Below are 16,697 nucleotides of genomic sequence, written 5' to 3'. Positions count from 1 at the left end.
GGGAAATTTGAAATCTAAGTTATCCCTGTTGTAGAAATTATTTTGCAAAATTCACTTAATCCAGTTTTTGGTTTCTTACTTGGATGTTTCAGTCAATCCAGCAATTACTTTCTCTGCTCCTACACCTGAGCTCTTCAGTATTGCTAGAGAAAAATCACGGTTGGCCACATGGGTTGGTGCCACAGTATGTATTTAATATTCACTGATTTATTTCAGGCCCTGGAACAGGTACTGAAAATTTAATACAAAAGATATTAAAATACACTCTCTGCCCTTAAGGAGTACTTCATCTAGTGCTGAAAGGTCAATTTCAGGGAGAAAATAAGGCAGATAATGTCATTCAAAATGCCATTTTGTAGATATTCCTAAATAACAAGGGAGGTAAAAAGCATGATATATTCAAAATAACTAAGTTACATGGAGAGCATTGGAAGATTCATTAAGATCATCTTCCATTTATCACTTGCATTTGTTAAGTTTTGTTGCATAAGAAACCACTCCCCCAAATTTAGTAGCTTAAAGCAACCCAATTTTGTGATTACTGGGGTGGATCTTTGGTGCTTGGCTACTTGAGCTGGCCACCAATGGTCTGGGATGGCCTCACTCGCATGTCTGGAGCCCCAGTTGTCACTGTTGGGGTGTCCCCCTCCACATGGTCTTCCATTGCCCAGGTGTGTTACATTGGTGAATGGGTTCCCAGCAGTGAAGTGAGCAATCCCCAAGGTACATGCACTTTTTAGGACTCTGTTTGTGTCACATTTGCTAATATCACATTGGCCAAAGCAACTGGCCAAATCTGGATTCAGGGGTTGAAGAAATAGACTTCACTTCTTAATGGGAGGAGGTTTTTGCTTTTTGTTTTTTCATTCTGCCCCATTACCCTTCCATATATTGAAAAGATTATGCTCACAAAGATCTGATGGAGCTGGACAGAGAGGGTTGGGACCAAAGGCAACTGGGAGCAGTCACACTCAGTGTTCTAAGTCTTACTATAATGACATGGGGAAAGCTTTCCAGTCTTTTTCTCCTCCTCCTTCTACTATTACTTCTTTATGTACTTAAACATTTTCCTTTTTAACCAAGATTATTGGGCCAATTCAGGGTAGATCGAGCACCCAATTAATCCCCACTGCTGTCAAGGGTCAGCACACTTGGAAAATGTTTGCACTGGCCTTGGAAAATGACTTTAGTTGACCAGCTTGGCAGGAGCACTGAGCTTGCGTGAAAGTGACCTACAGCATTTTTGCTGCCTGGTGTCTGTGCTCTTGCAAACTAGCTTGGAATTTACACACTGACTTCTATACTGATGGCTGGGAATTCTGAAACTGAAGTTACTCTAGCTGGTTGATTGTACAGTGGTCCCCAGGGACTTTCAAAGCTAGCAATACTGCCAGTTCATTCTACTCAGATAATATAGCTCCGTCTCTAAGTGTATGTCTCTTTGGCACACTGTTATACTTTAAATCCTACCTCAGTAGGATTGTTAAATAATCTCTCAATCTTTAAAACTCTTCTTAAGTCTCTGTGACTCATGTACACAGTGAATAATAATTTAGATTTTATAGGATTTTGTGAAGATTAAATGTAATAATGTTGTAAATTGCTCAGTATGGCACCTAGCACATAGAAAGTGCCTAATAAATGTTTTTAAGCTGTCAGGGAGGATACAGAATGTAATGGTTCCTCTTTTAAGTCCCGTTCCTTAAATTGCATTGCCAACCTCAGGCAGAACTGGCAAACAGGCTCTCAGGGCAGCCAAAAGCCTGCTATAATCCTTCAGTAGCAGTTCTCTGAGGGAGATGAACCAGAGACCCATCAGCCTAGATGGATGGCAGGTGATAAGTGTCCTTCATTCAGAGTCATCATGAACTGTGGATACTTAACATCCATATAAAAAAGAGTATCTGTTGAATGATATGAGGCAATTTATAGGATCTCCCAGCTGGCCTCTCCAAAGATGAGAGCAATGGTGAGATTGAAGAAGATTCAGGTAGAAAAGCAGTAGCCTTGCACTCATCTGTAGCAGCTGGCCAGGGAATTCCTCATCCTGCATAGACTACTGGATGACAGGCAGGCGGCCTTAGGAGTCAAGAATTACAAATATAAGGTGTGAATCCCATCTAGCTTTTCAGAAGGCCATAGTCAATTTAATCAGTACAGTTTCTTGAGGTAATGTTTTATTTCCCCAAGTTACAAGTAGAGCCAGTATTTGAGGAAATCAAGTAGAAACGTTCATCCCTGACACATGCAACCACTCAGATAGGAAATACGTGATATGTCCAAGTGTGCCTGTCATTTTCTTACACACATTAAAGTACTTAACCTTTGCCTGTCCTCTGTGTTTTTATGCCAAGGAGTCTGCATTATAATCTAAAATGTAATTTTGTTTTAAACTAACTTAAAAAAAATAAGGGATAGTATCTTTTTCAATATATATCTATTGACAAAACCAAATGAACTCATCATGAATGGGAATAAGTATAATGCAGATATCTTACAGAATCATTTTATTTTAGTCAACTGCTCTGAAATTTTTAATATTTTAATATTTAAAATCAGGGATACTGCAATATAAATAAACCATTTAACAAGCAGTTGTTTTATATAGTGCTGAAACTTTATTCATTGAAATAAGAATTCAAGACAAGTGCTCTAGAGAAAATTTATATTCTTTAGTTACTCTGTTTTCCAGATATTATATTGAAATCTTGCTGCAGGAGTATAGATTAAGTGCTTTTGTTGAGGTTGGACTGTACCAGCATAGAAGTGTCTATACTGAACAGCAAACAGAAGACTCAGTAAATGAAGAACAAGTTATCAAATCCCAGTCAACAGCTGTTCAGGAAATACAGGTTTGCTATAATTATAAATTAACTTTATAGAAAGTAAATGTTCAAAGATAGGGGCTCTATTTGGTTATTAATTTTACTAGGTAAAAAACTGGGGGTGAGCAGTTATGGAAAATGATTGAATTATAGGTTTGACTATCTGTATAATAAACTAAGGGGCTGTTATTTAATAAAACTTAAACCTTAAAATATTTTAGCATTTGCGGTAACATAGAGCCATAAAAGGGCACCGAATAGTTGACTTATGGTGCTCTTAAAAGGTGTTTTTTAATTTTTTTAAATTGGAAAATAGGTTATAACATTGGAAAACTGGGAAACAACGAATGCAACGAGCGAAGTTCAGAAGATCACGGTAACCGGCCCGTGTGTGGAAGCTGATTCATGTTCACTTTACCAGTATAAATTGATCTATAACATGGAAAAAACTGGTAAGGTATAAAAAAAATAAGGGAGACTTTCTCTTCACGTATAGATGACATTATTAAAAAGCATTCGCTCTAGTCAAATTCCACTATCTGAAAAACACAGTTTTAATAGTATGGTGGACAAAGAAACAAAAATATATATAGTATGAAGAAAAACTTTTAGACTGGGATAGAAAATGGCATCAATTAAAACAACTTTTTTGGCATATACTACCATTTTCTTTCATAAGGATTATGACAAATGTATAACTAAATGCAAATAAAGATTTTATATATCTGTGACTCGACTCACAGGTGTAGGTTAAGATAATAAGAATGAAATTCATCATTACAGAGAAGTAAACATTTCTTTCAGCTTTTCAAGTGCTATAAATTAGTATAATAGCCTACTTTATATTTAACAAAAATTAGTGAAATATTAATTTGGGTTATGAAATTTAAGTAAATCCAAATTGCTTAGGAGACACTATACTGGCCAGATCTTGCCTATGGAAAGGACTCTGTGATCCAAACCATGTGGGAAACAATAAGTGATACACCTATGAGATACTAATTTATCTGTTAATAAAAAACATTGTATTTCTATATTTTATAATAAATGCTGAAAAAATAGATTTTTCTATTTCTGTTGTTTCAATAAGTAAATATTGATGAGTGCTTACTGTTTGGCAAATATAATGCTTAGTATTATGTGAATATTAGTTACTTAAACTTTTCTCAAGAGATTACAGTCCAGTGAAGTAAGTAGTCACTATTATTGAACCAATTTCAGAACACAATTTAATTAAATGATAACTTTTATGGTATCAATAGGTGCTTTAAAAAATTTAAATATAAGACAGTATTCCTGTGGTAATGCAGAGAGATTTCAACTCTTCTTTTTTTTTTGGATTAAAGCCCATAATCATTTGACTTTAATTTTTTTTAATTCAACCCAAGTCTTGCTACCAGCTGATGCTTCTGACTTCATACTGCAATCAGCCTTAAATGATCTTTGGTCTATTAAACCGGATACAGTTCAAGTAATAAGAACACAAACCCCCCAAAGCTATGTTTACATGGTAACCTTTATATCAACTAGAGGTAAGCATGTATTTCATTTCACACTATCTTAAAGTTTTTCCTAGGAAACAAATTTGTATCCTGTGCAACTCCACTGAAAAAGATAAAAGCTTCATAGAATGACAGAGGAAAAAAATTGGATTCATAGCCTTGATCAATTGTAGGAGAAATAGAAATGAAGTGGTTAAATTTTCCTACTGTAATCTAAATTTCAGTTGTATTTCAAGGAATATACAACTCCAATGAATGAGAAGCACATTCTATACACTACAAATGTACTATTAGTATAATAGCCTACTTTATATTTAACAAAACTTAGTTAAATATTAATTTGGGTTATGAAATTTAAGTAAATCCATATTGCTTAGGAGACACTACGCTGGCCAGATCTTGCCTATGGAAAGGACTCTGTGATCCAAACCATGTGGGAAACATTGCATACCCTGGTTTCTTCTTGAAGATTGAAAGAGCTCATTAGAATATTAAAATTCTGAGGAGTCGCAAAGTGAAACAAACAAAACCAAAACTCAGAAAACAGTTCACCTGTGTTTAATAAAACAGTTCCTTGATTATTCAACCTCTTTACCCTTTTTAAATAATAGTTAGTAACTTCCTATTAATGTTTCACATTTTCAAGCCTTAAAACCAAGTTTGGCAACCAATTTGGGTATTTGAGATAATCTAGCTCATGAAACACATCCCTGAATATGTGGGCAATCTATTCACTCACTATTCTTTGTGCAGTCATTATTTTATAATTTATTTAAGTAAAATGTTGCTCAACATTTATGTCTCTTTTATGAAATTGCTAATTTGATTGTTGAGTGGAGGGTGAAGAATTTTGTTTAACATGGATTGAAGTGCTAAAAATTTCTCAAAGGGTATATTGTCAAGATGCCATATAAATGAGGATATTGGTACTCTTTTTCTCCTAGGAACATATTTATACATCAGAGAGAAATTTTAAGCCCTCAGCAGAGACTTTAAGAAATATGATACCAAAACTATAACTGGGAAAATTCTAGAACTTAACCCAAATAGAGAAGTTCAATGGATTCCACTGATAAATCATCCTCCCAAAGAGAAATATCTTAGGACAAGGCCTTATTTCTCTCAAATTAACATTGTCTAAATAAGTCACAGGCCTGGAGCTGTTTCCTGGAATTCGGTTTTGTACTCTATTCATGGTTAAAGAAAATAGCAGTGTCTCGGTCAAGCCCTTATACTAAGATAATGTTATTGGAACAAAAATAAAAAAACTTTTGGAATATCCTACTGCCCATTGATCTTTACCTCATAGTCCAGTGCCTCCCTCTTTTTATCTAATAGTTCTTTTAAGCCATAGAATCAGACAATTAAATGAACAAACACTTTATCTGCTGTTTTGGTATTTCTCCTATGGGTGAATCTGCTCAAATTCAATTATCTAATCTTCCTTATATTCATCCTTTTTTTGTGATAATACCACTCCAAATAAAACCAGTTTTGTTAAATTTGATTGTCTATTATGGATATATTGATATTTTGTTAATTAACTTCTTGAAATTCTGTGTGGTACTTCATTGTAGGAGACTTTGATCTGCTTGGTTATGAAGTATTTGAGGGGAACAATGTCACACTGGATATTACAGAACAAACTAAAGGAAAACCCAGTTTGGACACATTCACGCTGACTTGGGATGGGATCACTGCTAAGCCTCTTACCCCATGGTCATCAGAAGCCGAAGTATGCTCTATGTTAATTTTATAGGCAGAAAATCCTTTAAATGTCACCTTTCTATAAAAAAAACACTTTAAGGAGCAGTAGCACACTCGCCTACTTTTCATGGTGTGTTGGAGCCAACTCACAGTCAGCAGAGAAGGGAGGAAATATAACAAAGCAGAGGGAACAAAGGGGAGTTCTTAGATCTGTGCCAACAGGATCCAGTGTGTATCTCCAACCCCGGCAGCTGTTGATAAAGAAAGAATGTTTGCTTATGAGTTACTGAATTTTGATAGCTACCTGTACAATAAGGTGAAGTTACTATATGTTTGATGATTAAAGACCATACATTATCTCAAGTTCTTAATCATAAACACCAGTTACATATGTGCTTTGCCAGAGAAGTAGATGTGGATGTTGCTGGAGACCTCATGAAACTGTACTGATTACTGTATAATCCAGGATTGTATTATTTTTTAAGTAATTGTAAATACAGGCTTTCATTACAGTGTCTGTATCTCTTCTTTTGAAAAACAGAATGCATTGGAATGTGTAGTTTATTCCAGTTAATTTTGAATTAATTGGGAAAACTATTCATTTGGAATGTTAAACTGGTGCTAATTCATTTAGGTTTGCCTCATTGCTCACCTTAAAAATTACTGAGCAAATGTGTCTACCTAACCTAGTAACTATGTAAGCTAATATTAGCTAAATGGATGTTACTATTGTCATTCTAAAATAAAACTCTTAAAAAAGTCAGTGGACACTAAAATGATCACCTATTAACTTAAAATTATTTAGGAAATTGTCTCATAATTATGGCTAAAATATAGGAATTATCTCATGCAAATGTCTATTATAACTAATCAGTAATTTTTAATGTTCTAACTTTTCATGAAAAAGGAGTTACTAAAGGTCATATTATTAATTTAGTTTCAGGCAGCAGTGGAAGAAATGGTTACAGCCAAGTGTCCACCACAAATTGCAAATTTTGAAGAAGGACTTGTTGTGAAATACTTCAGAGACTATGAAAATGATTTTAACCTGGTATGGAATGTTAAGTGAACTACAAAACTGAACCAGAATTCGTATAACTGTTTGGAATTTCTGTTTTGAACTAGCACTAATTCCTTTATCAAAGTCAATTGGAAAAATAATTTTGCTATACATTGGTAAGGTCTGTTCTAGCATCTCACTGCATTGTAATATGATTCATTTGTGAAAACAGTATTTCCACCACATGTAAATTGTCTTGATCAAAAGAAAGTAGGCAAGATGGGCAAATATAAGATCTACAGGGTTTTTTGTTGTTGTTATTTTCTTCACTTGGATGCAGACTAAATCCTTCTTCCTCACTGGCTTCAGAGAATACAATTTGTAGTAGGACATTTTATAGCAAATTTACTTCCTTTGTTTTTTGAGATCAACTTCTGGTCAGTTTGTAGCATGTCTAGTCATTATTTCTTTCTTGGTGAGGTATAAGGATTTTTCTTTGATGTATAGAAGAAAAATTTAAAGAAAAATTTACTCTTACCTTTTTAATTCTTATTTTGAAGATTTGAGGAAGAGACAGATATTCACCATTTCCAAATGAATACCATAAGAATAAGAAATATATAAGCTAGTTATTCAATTCAGATCAATACCCTAAAATAAATATGAATCCTTAAAAATGTATCACATGATGCTTTACATAAGCAGATTTATTACTTGAAAAAAGGAAGAAAATCTTTCTATTTAATGGGCTACTTTTTCAACTTAGTGTAATAAATATACATCTATTTGGGTTTTCCTATCCTAAATCTATCCTAGTCACCGTGGGAAGTGCACGGATGTTTACCATGTCCTCCATCCACCTTCATCTCCCACCATCATCACAGCACACATTCTGTGCTCCACCTTGCTGTCACTGTTTGCACCTCCCAGCACCACTTTCTCACATCCCTGCTTCTTTGCACATAGTTTACCTTCTCTCTGAAGCCCATTAATCCCCTTTCCCTTGTAAGTAATTCCTGTTCATCTGTAAAGACAACTCACATGCCACTTCCTCTGAGTCATATTTCTTGATGCTTTCATGTGAGTGAGATGCCTGCCTTCAGCCCCAGTATTATAATCCTTAGTTCCTCTGTCCTGAAGTGGTGGGCTCCTATCAGTACGGGTAGTGTTCTTCACTACTTGAGCCCTGAACATCAAACAAAAAGCAAAACCAAACAAACTGGCCCACATGAACACCAAATAAATATTTGTGGGAGGAATGAAGGAGTTCATGATAGGAGAAAGATAGGACTTGGAAAATAGTCAAATACAAATACAGGGATTCTATGTTACAGATCCAAAGGAGTGATTCAGGATGAGAGACTTAGAATTTCAAAGAAAGAGAACGTTTCTTGTTGAAGTCGTTTGGGAGGCAATGGGATCCAAGTTGGAATCTGAACAACTTTATTTCAGAAATAAAGCAGGAGAGTAAGTCATGTTTCATTAGAAATATTATTGTTTCTATAGGAACCTATTATTAGAGGACAGAAGACAGCTGAAACTGATGCTTTCTGTGGTCGTTACTCCCTGAAAAACCCAGCTGTTCTTTTTGACTCAGCAGATGTTAAACCAAATGGACGACCATATGGAGACATTTTATTATTTCCTTATAACCAGGTAAATGCAACAAAGTGATATGCTAATTAAATATGTAAAATACTTTGATAATAAAATTTCATGAAATTTTTAGACAGGGAAAAGTGCTTGTCATGTGAAGTCACGTCACCTTGGACAGGACTGCAGTTCACATTCTGAGTCCTTGTGATTTCCTCTTCTGTTGACTCTCAAAAAAAGAAATTTAAAAAATATATACCGTATGCATATATTCTTCTTTATGTCATAATTTCAGGAAAACTTTTTTGCACACAAATTTGAATGCTAAAACAATTAAAATGTATAATCACCTTAATATATCTTAATTCATTAAAAGAAACAAAAATGGATGCCATCATAGAGTGAACTTGAGTTATCCAACCAAGGAAAGTGAAGGAAAATCACGAGGAGGGATGACAGTTTTAGGATAGGTATTTAAGACTAGCAATCATAGATTATCTTTTCTCTTGTTTTAACTCTCAAATTGTGTCATGTTGTGAACTTCTAAATTCTAAATATATTTGGTATGCTTAAGGCGTTCTGGACCATTAAAATTGGTATTAATTACTATTTTACAATGACATTCATCTCCATCTCTAATTAATGTATTCACATCCCAGTTAACCTACCTGAATGTTTCTCTCTCTTCTCTCTTTATGTGTAATGGACTTTTAAAGTCACTCTAGAGTTCAGCTGGAGCTGGATTTAAACCTTAGGTAGCTCCATGACTATAGGGAGTGAATTACTTCCACTTTTAAAGGAAACCATATATAAGAAAACAATAAAAAATTAGTCATTAATTGTAAGGGCACTTCAACTCCGCTTCTAGAAAATCTTCCCCAGTTGTTCTGTGTCTAATTGGCTGAAACTGATCATTCCTTTCTCTGTGTTCTGATACATTTTGTATGAAACTGCTCAATACTTATTTATTAGGTTGGATTGAGTTAATTTGAATTGCTTTAAAACAATTTAAAAGTAAGATATTGTTACTTTTCATATTTTCTATATAGTTATGTCTTGCATACAAAGGATTCCTGGCAAATTATATTGCTGTAAAATTTCAATACCAAGACAAAAGCAAGATTACTAGAAGCACTAATATACAATTTACATATAACTTTGCTTATGGAAACAAGTAAGTTACTCTATGAATTTGAAAACTTCAGTTATATTATAGTATGTAAATTATGGATATAAAAAACCCATTTCTTGTTTGTTTTTGATTATGTGAGGAATCTAACTGTAATTTTCCTACTTTCTACGTAAGCTTTCTGACAAATAGTTATGCCAAAAATACATCTATAGACTATAAAAATAAAAGTTCGTCTAGTGTCATTATTATCCATGACCATTTAAAAGAGAAAATAATGGTAAATTTTGGAATTCAAATATTTTATTATTAAATCTAATAATGTTCCTATTTACTGAAGGAAAGTGGAAAGGGACTGGTTTATCACAATATTGTCTACGTTAGACTTTGATCACTGAAAAAAAGGGCTTGCTGTGTATGAGTGGAGAAAATGAAATATTTCAATGAATATTCCAAAATTTTGGAGGGAGAAAAGATATCTTTAAAGGATTGGTTTGCCAAAAGTTAGACCCATGGAAATGAAAATAGAGAAATATAAAAGGAGAAACTAAATGAGCCTAGAAAAAACTATTTAATGACTGTTCTTGTCATACCCTTAAGAACAAGTTAGTTCTGCATAATTATGTTTTGGTTTTTATTAATCATTTTATCTTCTGAAACTTATGTCAGCCCTAACATTTCCATATACAATACACACAAAAATTTCACATATAATGGAAGTAATAATAAAGACACATGCACACATATATAAGTTTTCTATTTTATAAAGTATTACCTATAAATTTCAAAGTCATGCTTATTGAAGTATAATTTACATAAAGTCATACTTCATTTTTAAAAAATGTATAGACATTTTTAAGACAAATGTATACAGTCATGTAATCATCACCCCTGTAAAGATACTGAACATTTTCTCTCCACAACTTTAGGTTTTTATTTCATATAAAGTTTATGTCATAAAAACCATGGTATGGTTTCTTTATCTTAAAAAGATTTTGAATATGTTTAATTTGTGGGTTTTTTTATCTGTCATAGCTACATAAAAGTTATTTTGCATAGATCTATACAGCTGCATCATTTAAACTGCCAACATTTTGTAAGATATGGAGATCACTATTCTGTTCTCATTATAGGGAAGAGATTATGATAATTCAGAACTGCCATGTGTGGAGCAAGTATAAAGCAGAAGCAGTGCCTCCTCTTAACCGCTCAGACAGGAGGGGGGAGAAAATTACCCAAAGTTAGAAAAGGATCAAATGCTAACCATTAACAAAGCAAGAGAAAGACAAGAGATTAAAGCAAATACAATGATAAGAGAGATGGGAATAACTAGATGGGAAGAAAGGGTGGTCTCAATGGAGAAAGTCGTTTCTGAATGAAGAAGCTGATTCCCAGCCCTTCAATTTCAAGCTTCCTGTCTGCTGTATCAGCCAAACATTGTTTTCAAGACACAGGGACCAGCTTTCATTATATTCCTTTAGGAATGTGTATACTCCAAAATTCATAGAACTACTTTGGATTCAACCTTGTTTCTTAAAGGTTAAAAAAAAAAACTATTTACATGGATCCCCCACAGGCTGGGTGTAAAGAGTGAAGGGGTGAGACAAGCAGAGTGGGGTCTGCATGTGCCCAGTAGAGCTAGGTCCCCAGGTCCAATTAGGAGGAAACAAGACACTCTCACTGGGGCAGTGACAAGAACAGTGACAGGAGCCAGGACCAGGCAGGTGGGTGGGAGCACATCAGAACCAATTAGCACCACTGGGCCTGGACGCAGATGCCTTTACATACATCCCCTCCTGTGCCACCCAGCTGTTTAACATGAAACTTGTAAAGTTTTGCCACCGCTTATAACTTCCTCCATGCAAAAGTGGAATGACCTTTGTTAAGGAAAGAAGGGAAGTTATATAGTCTTCAGCTTTCAAAATGAAACATCATAGTGATAATGCGTCGCTAGCATCCAGTCCTAAGCATGTGGTTCTAATGCTTACAGATATCCTTATCAGTGCATGAAGAGGGGACAACTGTGAACCAGTTTAAATATGGATGTCAGAATGTCTTTAGTTATGAGGAAGGAAGCCATAGTTAAAATGTAGATATTAAACAAATGTTTGTCAAAGAGAACATCTTTAATAAGGGTATTAAGCCTTTCAAAGAATTCTTCAGGAGACATGAAAATTCTGCCACTGACATTCCTTAGATTGTTAAGCATTAGAAAGATACTTATTTGTGTCTTACCCCAGGAATAAGATCTAGACATGCTTCTGTGGGATGTAAGGCAAGAAAAGTTGTTGTTACACAAAGACAGAAAGTTCATCAGATACTGATGTTTGGTAGAACTTGAAGTGGACTTCAGTAGAGAGAGTTGGGTGAGCCCTGTGTATGAGATGGACAGTGTTTGCACAGAACTATAGGAAGCTGCCCTCTGAGAAAGTTGCAGGACAATCTTAGTTCTTGTGTTCCAATGAAAACTTAAAGCAAGAAATCAAAACCAATTTCCACCTGCCTAGCAAAAGAAAAGTACATCTTCCCAAACTGATGCTTAAGAAATGTCCTTTTCCCCACACTTCAGATTTAGCCCTTTGATGGCATTTGATAGAACAGCCTTTGGCTCCTGTGTGTGCAGTTTTGGTATTTTTTATACCTTTGATCCATCTTTGTTTGCCACAGAAGATGAAGAAGATAGGAAGAAAAAGAGAGATACAAACAGAGACAGGCAGGAATTTTGAAGAAGGTGTTGATCTCACCCCCCCATCTCCCTGCCATGCACAAATATGTACCTTTAAGGTTACTGCACAGTTCAATCCAGCACATGAAATGGGACCAAAGCTAGCTTCTCGGATGAATGAAATGAGTGTGGACAATTCTGCAATCCCACAGGGTAATTGTTGACTCAAAAGAGGTCACAGCCTCTCTCTGTTGGCAGTCACTAGGCAACAATAGTCCCAGGGTTAAGGTAGCCCTACCCACGTTAACCGTCAAGGTGCATGAGAAGTCCATACACAGAATGAATATACACTGCCTCATGCCCAGTTTGCTTCATAATTATGGATAATCCATCCCATTATTGATCATTATGAAGGAGAAGTCCTCTTGAGGGGACATCTAACAGTACATTTTTTCTGTAACCATTCCCTGTATGCCCAAACTGAACAGCAGAATCAGGAATCACAATTTTAGTTTTGATGTCCACCATCTGCACACATTCCACTCTACACTAACAGAATTTTAGAATGTTTTACAGACCCCAGTTCTTCCATGTTAGTCAAACCATCACTTATCTTACAACTAAACAGGTCTTTCCTTTTAGCCTATAATTTATCTGTTGTGCAGTAATTCGAAAATGCAGTACATTTGATGAAACTGGACTTCTTTTACCCTAAATGCTACAAGCCCTTTAAACAAGAAGCCATGATTTTTACAAGAGTAGGTTGTCTGGTTAAAACTATTACCAGTCAAGGCAAAGTAAACTCTCCTGTTCCCATTAGGTATTTCTTGATCTGCTTTTATTTAGGTCAGATAGTCCACCTAGATCAAGGAGATGAGTTACCGTTAGTTTATTTTCAATACATTGTTAATGTCAAAAGTGCCGTTTTTCCAAGAGTTGTTCTCTAACCTCCCCAAAATGATGACGTTTGTAGTTGTAAGTCAAGCTTCAAAAACTGAAAAGTAAAGTCTGATTTTCTTCCAGAAATAATTTATCTAGCCATAAAGGTACAGTGTGCTGTTCCCTTATGTTTTGATATCATTTGCAGGCTCCTTTTCTCTTACAAAGGGTCTGTTTGGTATACCAAGTTTTCTCAATAATAGTTTTAATGTTTTTAGCATTATAGAAAATTCGAGTAGAATTCTACTGAGGCCCTAAATGATTTTCTTTTATTTAGAGAGCACTTTAACTTAATGTAATTCTGCATATAATTTTCTGAAAATGATACATCTGTCTAAGCCAAGCTTTGATGCATTAGAGGTGGGTTTGCAAACCATGAAGGACATGGGAATAGGTACCCAAACAAATTGGTCAATTAATAACTGTAGTGATAGTTGACACAAAGAGTATTCTTAAACTGTATTTAGTTTTTGGATGACAGTATTTGTCTGTCACAAACTCTCATAGCTGAATTGCTTAGTTGTATTTTATGGGATTTCAGTACAGTTAATATTTAAAGGAAAATCTGAAACTAAATTACACAATGAAAAGGTACTATACTATAAATAACTTAGCACCTTATTTTGTCATTTAGAACAGTGACAATGCAACTCCAGTGAGCTCTTCTGGAAGTTATATCAAGTCCAGTTTTGCTGTTCAGTATTGGACTGAATTTATTGTTCAACCCCTGATATTTTTTACTAAAATAGTTAATTTCATTCTTGTGTCTTGGTTTTGTTTTATGTATTCTGTGCCAAGGTGCATGTTTCTTAGTTTCCTTACCTGTTACTACAGAATATTTTATATTCCTATGCCTATTGCCAAGGCTACAAATAAAAGAAAACCTATATTTATATGCAACATTACATCTTTTACTGCCAATGTTTCTATCTGCTCTCCCTTGTTACCACTGTTTTCTTGTGCTAATAAAGTAGGTTTGATGGTCTTTTGGAAAAAAGAAAACCTCTCTTTAATATTTTAATACTTTTTACCTTAATGTTATAACTGATCTCTACACCTAATTAATCAACCATATTTCAGCTGGACCTACACTTGTATAGACCTCCTGGACCTCATACAAACCAAATGCACTGGGACAAACTTTTCCCTTCAAAGGATTAGTTTACAGAAAGCATCAGAATCACAGTCTTTCTATGTAGATACAGTATACATTGGAGAGACATCTACAATTCCAACATGGGATGGTAGGTTGTATCATTTCATATGTACTTAAACCTTCTAAATCTGTCTTTTAGTAAAATTTTAACCATGGAAATTATTTATATTTTGTGGTATAGATAGAAATATTAGACTTTAAATATTTATGAGTCATTCTTTTTTCTCAGTAATATTGCTATTTAAAATACATTCTTTTTTAAATAAATAAGGCCAGGTGATTATTTTAAGGTTCTAATGTATCCTTAATGTAAACTTGGCCATTATAGCAAGAATGAACTTTTGTAGTCCTGGATTCTGTTTACAGATGTATAAACCGTGACAAACATTTTCATTTTGCTTTGTTTGATTTTTGAGAAACCAGCTACCAAGGCAGAGATCTATTCCTGAGAGGCACCTATTTATATTGACATCTGATTAGTAAGACTGAGCTGAATCTTTCCATGGACTCAAAGTGATAATCAATACTGCTATAAATGAAAACTTTTTCTAATAGTCTTAGCATTGTTTTTCTAGTCATGTTAGTTGACTCATATATTATATATAGCTGTGACAATAAAATAATTAAAATTAAACTGTGATCTTCTTAAAACTCAACCTAACTCCAAACAGTCACTTTAAAAAATAATTATTACCATTTCCCAGAGGAGTTTTGGAATCCTCTCCTTTGAAACTGTTTGCAAGGATAAGGTCATGATTCAACTGGAAAATATTAGATGTTACTGCTTTAGAGTCACTTCTTTTGAATCCAGTATCACCATACCTACATTATGATTGGCGGAGCATGTGGATAAGGCAGCTGATTTGTGCTGGGATAGATGTTCGTTAAGTAGCATTCCTTTAGGCCTTACCCTGTGGCAGGTGCTGTGTGGGGTACTGTAGAAGGAGCAGAGAGCAAGACACCCCTGGTCCTTCCACTGTGGAGCACACATCCTAGTGAGCACTGCATTCAGGGAACCTAAAATCCAGCAGAGCTAACTGACCAGCAAAAGGCTACATGGAATGCAGGGTTTGGTGACTTTTAAATATTTTGTTTTACATGTGATGGGGCTCACATGTCAAAATATTTTAAAGCTTTTTATTCTAGATGTGGAAGTTTACCAAGCCCTACAAACTACTTGCCTTAAGGTCTTCTTTCTAAAATTTGATTCTAAACAGCTTATTCCATGACATACAGCTATTATTTGATGATTTTCTTTTTAGCAGTAGAAACAATGCAATTTTATTTCCCATTTACGTTGTTCTCTAGAAATGCCAAAGAGAAGACTTCCAGCACTAGCAAATAAAGGAATATTTTTAAAGCACTTTATGGTGAATCAGACTAAAATTAATGGATTAAGTATGAGCAACCAATATTCTGTCACCATGACTTCATTTAATTGCAGTTATAATATACCCTTGATGACTGTGAGCTTTGGGCAGGTAAGTTTGGAATTTTACAAGTTACTGTTTTCAACTTATAGAGTATTTAGCATTGAGATACTAAACTTTCTTTTCCATTTTTACAGATAACTGACAAATAGATTATGTATCCCTTAATAGGACAAGAAAATTGTTCTAAGTATAAATGAAGATTTAGAAGTTTGTTAAACTTGAGCATGAAAATTCACTTTAAACATTATAAAAACTTCAAGAAATATATCGTTGGGAGGAAACAATTTATGTAGAGTTTTTATGTTGACTTAAAAGGAAAACTTTGGGGCTGTTTCTGTAAAGATAGTTGAACAGAGATTATTGAAAGAAAATTTAAGATCCTGCATGATGTTTTTAAATTGTTTCTGTTATAAACACCATTGATTTTTTTTGTCAGGTAAATGTAGTAACCACAATGTTTTTCATGTGAAACCTTCTTAAGAATGTATATCAATGATACCTTAATAAAAAAAAAACTGGTACAGGGAGGAAAGGGGCAGTTTTCTGTAATTCCAAAAGGATATGAACAGTTTTTTTGTATTGCTTGAGTTATTTATAATAAGATCAGTATTCAATATTATAAATATGATCAGTACTTTTAAACATAATATCCTACAAAAGTATACAATGAGTTAATATAATTTCCTACAACAAACCAAAAACAAGTATGATAAGCTCAAGATTAAGGGTTAAATAATAACTGAATATT

The 16,697-nt window shown here is 34.3% G+C and overlaps 1 protein-coding gene across 1 annotated transcript in view; it reads left to right on the top strand.

Moving 5' to 3' along the window:
- PKHD1L1 (PKHD1 like 1) overlaps positions 1-16,697 on the top strand; it is a 143,872-nt gene that overhangs the window by 28,114 nt on the left and 99,061 nt on the right. Inside the window, 9 exon segments of the mRNA XM_036876435.2 lie at positions 2,693-2,852; positions 3,142-3,277; positions 4,214-4,357; positions 5,905-6,062; positions 6,972-7,085; positions 8,541-8,690; positions 9,677-9,801; positions 14,441-14,604; positions 15,825-15,997. Coding sequence (XP_036732330.2) covers positions 2,693-2,852; positions 3,142-3,277; positions 4,214-4,357; positions 5,905-6,062; positions 6,972-7,085; positions 8,541-8,690; positions 9,677-9,801; positions 14,441-14,604; positions 15,825-15,997 — 1,324 coding nt within the window.

Source organism: Manis pentadactyla, chromosome 3 (genome assembly GCF_030020395.1).
Source record: "Manis pentadactyla isolate mManPen7 chromosome 3, mManPen7.hap1, whole genome shotgun sequence".
NCBI classification, from domain to species: domain Eukaryota; kingdom Metazoa; phylum Chordata; class Mammalia; order Pholidota; family Manidae; genus Manis; species Manis pentadactyla.
This window is presented reverse-complemented; position numbering and strand designations above follow the sequence as displayed.